This window comes from Entelurus aequoreus, linkage group LG17 (assembly GCF_033978785.1).
Source record: "Entelurus aequoreus isolate RoL-2023_Sb linkage group LG17, RoL_Eaeq_v1.1, whole genome shotgun sequence".
Classification (NCBI taxonomy): Eukaryota; Metazoa; Chordata; class Actinopteri; order Syngnathiformes; family Syngnathidae; genus Entelurus; species Entelurus aequoreus.
In genome coordinates, this window is record NC_084747.1 from 4,757,710 (window position 1) to 4,768,355 (window position 10,646).

General features: G+C 36.7%; 2 protein-coding genes across 3 annotated transcripts in view; one reads left to right on the top strand and one right to left on the bottom strand.

Annotated features, from left to right (window-relative positions):
- Window positions 1-995: 995 nt before the first annotated feature.
- LOC133632167 (oocyte zinc finger protein XlCOF8.4-like) lies at window positions 996-6,445 on the top strand. Its single transcript, XM_062024446.1, has 2 exons — window positions 996-1,284; window positions 4,681-6,445. The coding sequence occupies exons 1-2, from the start codon at window positions 1,122-1,124 to the stop codon at window positions 5,571-5,573; spliced, it is 1,056 nt and encodes a 351-aa protein (XP_061880430.1). The 5' UTR covers window positions 996-1,121; the 3' UTR covers window positions 5,574-6,445.
- The window catches only part of LOC133632166 (uncharacterized), a 14,635-nt gene continuing 10,311 nt past the window's right edge, over window positions 6,323-10,646 (bottom strand). Inside the window, exons 6-7 of one of the 2 annotated variants that reach the window (XM_062024444.1) lie at window positions 8,331-8,456; window positions 6,323-6,657 (exon numbers count right to left, since the gene is read on the bottom strand). In XM_062024444.1, the coding sequence (XP_061880428.1) occupies window positions 6,506-6,657; window positions 8,331-8,456 (278 nt within the window). In that variant the 3' untranslated portion in view covers window positions 6,323-6,505. The remainder of the gene's footprint in view (window positions 6,658-8,330; window positions 8,457-10,646) is intronic. The other variant, XM_062024445.1, reaches the window with a different exon arrangement.

Below are 10,646 nucleotides of genomic sequence, written 5' to 3' on the forward strand. Positions count from 1 at the left end.
GCCGATATTGTCCAACTCTTTAATTACCGATACCGATATCAACCGATACCGATATCAACCGATATATACAGTCGTGGGATTAACACATTATTATGCCTAATTTGGACAACCAGGTATGGTGAAGATAAGGTACTTTTTAAAAAAATGAATAAAATAAAATAAGATCAATAAATTAAAAACATTTTCTTGAATAAAAAAGAAAGTAAAACAATATAAAAACAGTTACATAGAAACTAGTAATGAATGAAAATTTGTCAAATTAACTGTTAAAGGTTAGTATTATTAGTGGACCAGCAGCACGCACAATCATGTGTGCTTACGGACTGTATCCCTTGCGGACTGTATTGATATATATTGATATATAAAATTTAGGAACCAGAATATTAATAACAGAAAGAAACAAGCCTTTTGTGTGAATGAGTGTAAATGGGGGAGGGAGGTTTTTTGGGTTGGTGCACTAATTGTAAGTGTATCTTGTGTTTTTTATGTGGATTTAATTTAAAAAAAACAAAAACGATACTGATAATAAAAAAAACGATACCGATCATTTCCGATATTACATTTTAACGCATTTATCGGCAGACCGATATTATCGGACATCTCTAATATATATGTATGTGTTTATATTCTATTTTTGATTATTATTTTTATTAATGTATTATTATTCCTTTTTTGTTTAATTAATTGATGTATTTGTAGATATTACTTTGTTTTTTTGCTGTTTCTTTCTTTTTTGGGGGGGAGGGTGGTATGATTTGGGATATAAACAAAAAATATTTTGACATTTAGGGCAGACAACAGATATATGATGTATGTGAATATGATGCAATGGATAGGAATGTCTGATGCTGGATGTCAATAAAAAAATAAAAAAAAATGTATAGCTGTTGTTTTTACGGTAAATGGAAAAAGAGGTCTAAGTGTTGCATACTCCGATGCAGTAGGGGGCGGTAGGCAACTTTTATGGAATGGCTGCAAGCCACTTAGCAGGGAAGAAAAGAAAGGCGGACGTTAGCGGAAGCTGCAACGGCACAAAGACAAAAAAGGCGCGGACGTTAGCGAAAGCTGCAACGGCACAGAGACAAAAAAGGCGAAGTTGTCGACTGTAAAAACTTTCAAAAATGTTGAAAGAGTTGGTGAAGGAGCGACTAATGGCGGCAGCGGATGAAATATTCGCGCTGTTCGAAATAACAATCGCGTCCTACGAGGAGGAACTTTCTCGAACAAGAGAGAAGGAGCGACATGGACAACAACTGGAAGCTGTTAGCAGGTCTCCATTTGAAGGTTTGTTGACATGCTCTTACTTATCTTACACACTTTATGTCGTCGCTATTTGACGGGCACGGAATGAACGAGAGTCATATTTTTAACTACAGTACCGTAATGATAAAATCCAAGATAGTGGCCAATGTAGGATAGCTAACAAGATGGTGGACTGGGGAGAACAAAATGGTGGGTGGACTTCTTGTAGCTAGAATGTTATGCATCAAGAAAACTTCTCATTGTAGCATCATTATCATCATTTCTTTTTATTAGAGATGTCCGATAATGGCTTTTTTGCCGACATCCGATATTGTCCAACTCTTAATTACCGATTCCGATATCAACCAATATATACAGTCGATGAATTTACACATTATTATGCCTAATTTTGTTGTGATGCCCCGCTGGATGCATTAAACAATGTAACAAGGTTTTCCAAAATAAATCAACTCAAGTTATAGAAAAAAATGCCAACATGGCACTGCCATATTTACAGAGGTGGGTAGAGTAGCCAGAAATTGTACTCAAGTAAGAGTACTGTTACTTTAGAGATTTATTACTCAAATAAAAGTAAGGAGTAGTCACCTAAATACTTACTTGAGTAAAAGTAAAAAGTATGTTGTGAAAAAACTACTCAAGTACTGAGTAACTGATAAGTAACCTGTTCGTTTAATCACAGCAACAAATAATGCACAAAAACATAAAAATAGCAATGAGCAAATTCAGAGCCAGGAATATCTCTTAGGCAACTAAAACAATAATATATTAAATAATAATACATTAACATAAAAAAAATTAAGGCAACTTGAGCCACAACAACTTAACAGCACCATAGGCTCAGTAAGCAGAGATTACAAAGGAAAATAACAAGTTAGCCTTTACGCAAACCATAGACTGATAAGTGTGGGCTGCACCTGGGAACACACTGATTGGTGTTTCTATGCATGCGCGTGTGTGTGTGTGTGTCTGTCTGTCTATGAGGCTGCAGTGCGTTAATAAATGTCCCCACACGATGTACATTTCACAGTGATTTATAGCAGGGAAGCTAGCCTCAGCCTACGGTGACAGCCAAAATATCTACTAACATTACTTACCGCAATGATCTTCCTCAAATTTGACGTTGAGTTCATGTAAGCTTAAGCTTATTGTTTGCCGCTGAAACTTTATGTGCAGTTAATCACGTGACCGCCTGGCTCTGTTTGATTGGTGAAACGGAGTCAAACGTCACCAGTGACTGCATTTGATTGGTGAAACGGAGTCAAACGTCACCAGTGACTGCATTTGATTGGTGAAACGCAGGCATGCGATAGATCCTACTTTGAAGGTCTGTCTGACAAACCAAAACAAACAAAGCGTGCATTAACAGAGCGATAAAAATCAGTAGCGAGTAGCGAGCTGAATGTAGATAAATGGAGCGGAGTAAAAGTTTCTTCTCTATAAATATACTCAAGTAAAAGTATGTTGCATTAAAACTACTCTTAGAAGTACAATTTATCCCAAAAGTTACTCAAGTCGATATAACGGAGTAAATGTAGCGCGTTACTACCCACCTCTGCATATTTATTATTGAAGTCACAAAGTGCATTATTTTTTTTTAACATGCCTCAAAACAGCAGTTTGGAATTTGGGACATGCTCTCCCTGAGAGCACACACTTGTGTGTGTGTGTGTGAAAAGCCGTAGATATTATGTGACTGGGCCGGCACGCAAAGGCAGTGCCTTTAAGGTTTATTTGGCGCTCTGTACTTCTCCCTACGTCCGTGTACACAGTGGCGTTTTAAAAAGTCATACATTTTACTTTTTGAAACCGATACCGATAATTTCCGATATTACATTTTCAAGCATTTATCGGCCGAGAATATCGGCAGTCCGACATTATGGGACATCTCTACTTTTTATTCCTTTCATGAAAATGCATATATACAAGCCACGTACAGTTCACACTTTCATTGTTTTTGTTTTGTTTTATACATTTCCATGATCAGAAAGGAGCAGATGGAAGAATAAGAATTATTATATTTATCTGCCCCCTTTTTTGACACAAATTATTTTAGATGACTTTATCACGGTTCCCTCCACCTACACCCGAACTCCAACATACTTTTTAATTTTCTTTTTAAGCATTTTCACGACGACATGTCCAATCAAAAATCAATTTGATATGCCAGTTGTCTCTTTTTGCAACTCTTTTTAAATTCAAAAAGTATTCTTTCTTTAGAGAATTCCATGCTTTCACACCAGCAACAGACAATCAATGTTTATTTATATAGCCCTAAATCACAAGTGTCTCAAAGGGCTGCACAAGCCACAACGACATCCTCGGTTCAGATCCCACATCAGGGCAAGGAAAAACTCAACCCAGTGGGATGACAATGAGAAACCTTGGAGAGGAGGGATTTCACCATCTACGGTCCGTAATAACGTCAAAAGGTTCAGAGAATCTGGAGAAATCACTGCACGTAAGCCGCAATGCCTGTGACCTTCAATCCCTCAGGCGGTACTGCATCAAAAAGCGACATCGGTGTGTAAAACGATATCACCACATGGGCTCAGGAACACTTCAGAAAACCACTGTCAGTAACTCCAGTTCGTCACTACATCTGTAAGTGCGAGTTAAAACTCCACCATACAAAGTGAAAGCCATTTATCAACAACACCCAGAAACGCAGCCGGCTTCGCTGGGCCCGAGCTCATCTAAGATGGACTGATGCAAAGTGGAAAAGTGTTCCGTGGTCTGACGAGTCCACATTTCAAATTGTTTTTGGAAACTGTGGACGTCGTCCGGACCAAAGAGGAAAAGAACCATCCGGACTATTATAGGCGCAAAATTGTAAAATGTACATGATGATTTATATTATTATATAAAATAATTCCTAACAGTAGATCCTTGAATTCCTTCTAAGTCTATCTGATAGCTCAGTTACAGCTCATTTTATTACCAAATATGTGTTTTATGTTGCACGATTGCACCAAGAAAAATTCATAGTTTGTGAACCCGTTCTCAAACAATGGCAATAAAACTATTCTGATTCTGATGATTTCTTGTTTTTTTTAATAAATTTGCCAACATTTCTTTAAAAAAAGTTATTTTGTGTAGAATGTTGAGAAAAATTAATTTATTCCATTTTGAATCAGGCTGTAACATAATATGTGGAAAAATTGAAGCCCAGGGAGTACTTTCCGGATGCAATGTATATTGTCTATATCGCACTCTTTGTAGCACACTTAGTAGCTGCACTTCTCGTTCTAAGTGGCTATTTGTAAAAATAAATAAACTTCTGCATTTTAGTTTTTACTCTTTGCCTTTTACAAATACTTTTTGTCCTGACATGTCCATGTGTGGGAGTTTACTGAGTCTATAAATGAGGTTGAATACTGGAGTTTACCTAAAGTGTGTTGTGTTGTTTGGGTCCTGCAGATGTCCAGCGGCTGATTGGTCGTCAGGAAGAACGTCCCCCTCAGCTGCACATGGGGAGTTACGCTTTGAATCAGGAGGATCCACAGCACCCTCGCATTAAACAGGAAGAGGCGGAGCTCGGGATCACACAGGATATAGAACGTCTTCCAGGGCCCATGGATGCTGATGCCACCGAATTGCCCCCGACAGTCATCTCTGTGAAGATTAAAGACGGTGAAGGTGAACCACAAGCAGACACCCTCATAGCTCCGCTATCCGATAGTGACGACATGTCACACTTTCCTGAGAATGAAGGCAGGAACGACGCCCAAAGACCTTCGAGCAGTGATGCGAACTGTGAAGGCGATATCGGGACTCGCACCGGCAACGATGAACCTGAGTGCTCCAACAAGAAGACAGTTACAGGACGTTTTACCTGCTCGGTTTGTGCTAAAAGTTATTCTAAAGCGGGCGGTTTGACTCGACACATGTGGACGCACACAGGAGGAAACCCCGTTTGTGGTGAACAATTTGCTGGAAACGTATCGTTGAGCGCGCACATGGAAACCCACGCGGGTGAAAAACGTTTCAGCTGCTCAATTTGTGGCGATAGATTCGTGCAGAGTTCCTCTTTGAAAGCACACTTGAGAACACACGCGGGACTCAAACCTTTTGCTTGTTCAATTTGTGGCGACAGGTTTTCTAAAAAAGCCAGTTTGAAAGGACACATCAGAACACACACGGGAGAAAAACCTTTTTGTTGCATATTTTGCGGTAGGAGGTTTTCCAGTAGGGGTAATATGAACGTGCACATGAGGACACACACAGGGGAGAAACCTTTCTGTTGTTTAATATGCGGTAAAATCTATTCTCATAACAAAAATTTGAAAGCACACATGTTGAGACACAATTGAGAAGAAATACTCTCCTGTCTAGTTTGTGTTGACGTAATTACCTCAGAAAGGTTGATTGGTTGAGGACAACATGGATGATCGAGTTAAAGTTAAAGTTCCACTGATAGTCACACACAAAATACTCTCCTGTCTAGTTTGTGTTGACGTTCTTACCTCAGAAAGGCTGATTGGTTGACAACATTGATGATCGAGTTAAAGTTAAAGTTCCACTGATAGTCACACACAAAATACTCTCCTGTCTAGTTTGTGTTGACGTAATTACCTCAGAAAGGTTGATTGGTTGAGGACAACATGGATGATCGAGTTAAAGTTAAAGTTCCACTGATAGTCACACACAAAATACTCTCCTGTCTAGTTTGTGTTGACGTAATTACCTCAGAAAGGTTGATTGGTTGAGGACAACTTGGATGATCGAGTTAAAGTTCAAGTTCCACTGATAGTCACACACACATTACTCTCCTGTCTAGTTTGTGTTGACGTAATTACCTCAGAAAGGTTGATTGGTTGAGGACAACTTGGATGATCGAGTTAAAGTTCAAGTTCCACTGATAGTCACACACACATTACTCTCCTGTCTAGTTTGTGTTGACGTTCTTACCTCAGAAAGGCTGATTGGTTGAGGACAACATGGATGATCGAGTTAAAGTTCAAGTTCCACTGATAGTCACACACACACTAGGTGTGGTGAAATTATCCTCTGCATTTGACCCATCCCCTTGTCCCCCCACCCCAAATAAACAGAGGTGACATTAACATATATTTTTCTTTAATCACAGTAGTATGAATGTATAATTAAATATGTCTGCCTGTATTATGGCTCAATTACAAGAAAATGAGACAAGAGTGTCGAAATTGGACTGATGAAATTTGTCGACTCGGGTGTGTTTTTTCCCCCACAGAGACAAGTCAGTGGCAACTTGGCGAGATGAGCCTTAAAATATACTCTCCCTCCTGGGTGATTCAGAGTTCCTCCTCTTCCTCTTTAAATTGAGGGGCTCTGCCTCCTCCTCCTCCTCCTGCTTCAAAGTGGAGCTTCCTTCCTGAGGTGGATGTTCATCTTGAACGCCAATCAGTTGCTGTGCGTCTGCAGGACACAAACAACAAACACATTTAGTTTGGACAGGGACAAGCGGTAGTAAATGGATGGATGGATGTCAAACATTACATAGACCTACAAATATTTATATTTCCTTATATGTGAACATTTTATTAATTGGTATTTAACTTTTTTTTTTTAGCTTGTTTGCTTTTTTGTTTATATATATATATAGATAAATATATATTTATATATAAATATAAATAAATACTGTATATATATATATATATATATTTATATAAATAAATACTGTGTATATATTTATATAAATAAATACTGTCTATATATATATATATATATATATATATTGGCCCTAGTGTGTGAATGTTGTCTATCTGTGTTGGCCCTACGATGAGGTGGCAACTTGTCCAGGGAGTACCCCGCCTTCCGCCAGATTGTAGCTGAGATAGGCTCCAGCGACCCCCCGTAGCAAATGGATGTATATATATCCGTAGGAAATGGATGTATATATATATATATTTATTTATATATATATATTTATTTGTATAAATTATATATAAATATATATTTATTTGTATAAATTATATATATATATATATAATTTATACAAATAAATATATATATATATATATTTGTATAAATTATATATATATATAAATATATATATATATATTTATTTGTATAAATTATATATATATATAAATATATATTTATTTAAATTATACATATATATATATATAAATTGTATATATAAATATATATTTATACATAAATATATAAATATATTTTTATGTATATATATAAATGTATTTATATATATATTTATATATATATAAATAGAAATAAATATATATATATATACAAAAATATTTATATATATACTTTATATATAAATATATATGTGTGTATATATATATGTATTTATATCTATATATATGAATATATATGTGTATATGTATGTATATACAAAAACATTTTTATGTATATATATATATATGTATTTATATATATATTTATATATATATATATATAAATAGAAATATATATATAAATAAAAAATATATATATTTATATATATACTGTATATATAAATATATATATGTGTGTATATATATATATGTATTTATTTATATCTATATATATGAATATATGTATGTATATGTATATATATATATATAATGAGTATATATATATATACACATATATTTATTTATATATATACAAATAAATATATATATATATACACACACACACAGAGTACAGGCCAAAAGTTTGGACACACCTCCACATTCAATGTGTTTAATTTTACGACTTTTACATTATAGATTGATACTGAGGGCATCAAAACTATGAATGAACACACATGGAGTTAACAAAAAAAGGTGAAGTAACTGAAAACATGTTTTATATTCTAGTTTCTTCAAAATAGCCACTCTTTCCTCCAATTACTGCCTTGCACACTCTTGGAATTCTCTCGATGAGCTTCTTCAAGCACACCTGTGAAGTGAAAACCATTTTTATAGTTTTGATGCTTTCAGTGACAATCTACAATGTAAATAGTCATGAAAATAAAGAAAACCCATTGAATGAGAAGGTGTGTCCAAACCTTTGGCCTGTACTGTACATATACTGTATATACATACATACACATATATGTACATATACACACGGTGATACAAGGGTTAGTGCGTGTGCCTCACAATACGAAGGTCCTGGGTTCGATCCTGGGCTCTGGATCCTTCTGAGTGGAGTTTGCATGTTCTCCTCGTGACTGCGTGGGTTCCCTCCGGGTACTCCGGCTTCCTCCCACCTCCAAAGACATGCACCTGGGGATAGGTTGATTGGCAACACTAAATTAGCCCAAGTGAATGAATTTGAGTGTGAATGTTGTTTGTCTATCTGTGTTGGCCCTGCGATGAGGTGGCGACTTGTCCAGGTTCCACCCTGCTTTCCGCCCATGTGCAGCTGGGATAGGCTCCAGCGACCCCGTAAGGGACAAGCGGTAGAAAATGGATGGATATACATATACATATGTATATATATATATATACATATACTGTATATACATAAAGATTTATGTATACATATATACATACACACACATACACTACCGTTCAAAAGTTTGGGGTCACATTGAAATGTCCTTATTTTTGAAGGAAAAGCACTGTACTTTTTAATGAAGATAACTTTAAACTAGTCTTAACTTTAAAGAAATACACTCTATACATTGCTAATGTGGTAAATGACTATTCTAGCTGCAAATGTCTGGTTTTTGGTGCAATATCTACATAGGTGTATAGAGGCCCATTTCCAGCAACTATCACTCCAGTGTTCTAATGGTACAATGTGTTTGCTCATTGGCTCAGAAGGCTAATTGATGATTAGAAAACTCTTGTGCAATCATGTTCACACATCTGAAAACAGTTTAGTTCATTACAGAAGCTACAAAACTGACCTTCCTTTGAGCAGATTGAGTTTCTGGAGCATCACATTTGTGGGGTCAATTAAACGCTCAAAATGGCCAGAAAAAGAGAACTTTCATCTGAAACTCGACAGTCTATTCTTGTTCCTAGAAATGAAGGCTATTCCACAAAATTGTTTGGGTGACCCCAAACTTTTGAACGGTAGTGTACATACAAATATATACACACATACATACATATATACACACAAATATACAAAACTCAAAAACAGTGACGTTGGCACGTTGTGTAAATGGTAAATAAAACCAGAATACAATGATTTGCAAATCCTTTTCAACCTTTATTCAATTGAATAGACTGCAAAGACAAGATATTTAATGTTCGAACTGAGAAACTTAATTTTCTTTTGCAAAAAATCACTAACTTAGAATTTAATGGCAGCAACATTCTTGCTTGATGTACAGCTTAAGTTGTTCAACAGTCCGGGGTCTCCGTTGTGGTTTTTTAGGCTTCATAATGCACCACACATTTTCAATGGGAGACAGGTCTGGACTACAGGCAGGCCAGTCTAGTACCTGCAGTCTTTTACTACTAAGCCACACTGTTGTAACACGTGCAGAATGTGGCTTGGCATTGTTTTGCTGAAATAAGCAGGGGCGTCCATGAAAAATACGTTGCTTGGATGGCAACATATGTTGCTCCAAAACCTGTATGTACCTTTCAGCATTAATGGTGCCTTCACAGATGTGTAAGTTACCCATGCTTTGGGCACTAATACACCCCCATACCATCACAGATGCTGGCTTTTGAACTTTGCGATTAGAACAGTCCGGATGATTCTTTTCTTTTTTGGTGCGAAGGACACAATGTCCACAGTTTCCAAAAACAATTTGAAATGCGGACTTGTCAGACCACAGAACACTTTTCTACTTTGCACGAGTCCATCTTAGATGAGCACGGACCAGCGAAGCCGGTGGCGTTTCTGGGTGTTGTTGATAAATGGTTTACGCTTTGCATAGTAGAGTTTTAACTTGCACTTACAGATGTAGCGACCAACTGTAGTTACTGACAGTGGTTTTCTGAAGTGTTTCTGAGCCCATGTGGTGATATCCTTTACACACTGATGTCGCTTTTTGATGCAGTACCGCCTGAGAGATCGAAGGTCACAGGCATTCAATGTTGGTTTCCGGCATGCAGTGATTTCTCCAGATTCTCTGAACCTTTTGATGATATTACGGAGCGTAGATGGTGAAATCCCTAAATTCCTTGCAATAGCTGGTTGAGAAATGTTGTTCTTAAACTGTTGGACAATTTGCTTACGCATTTGTTGACAAAGTGGTGACCCTCGCCCCGTCCTTGTTTTTGAATGACTGAGCATCTCATGGAAGCTGCTTTTATACCCAATCATGGCACCCACCTGTTCCCAATTAGCCTGTTCACCTGTGGGATGTTCCAAATAAGTATTCGATGAGCATTACTCAACTTTATCACTCTTTTTTTGCCACGTGTGCCAGCTTTTTTGAAACATGTTGCAGGCATCAAATTCCAAATGAGCTAATATTTGCAAAAAATAACAAAGTTTTCCCAGTTTGA

What these genes read in the sequence shown, in the direction of transcription:
- LOC133632167 (XM_062024446.1), top strand. Translation starts at nt 1,122, where the DNA reads ATGTTGAAAGAGTTGGTGAAGGAGCGACTAATGGCGGCAGCGGATGAA. An exon ending in TAGCAGGTCTCCATTTGAAG is followed by an intron (nt 1,285 to 4,680) that starts GTTTGTTGACAT and finishes TGGGTCCTGCAG; the next exon opens with ATGTCCAGCGGCTGATTGGT.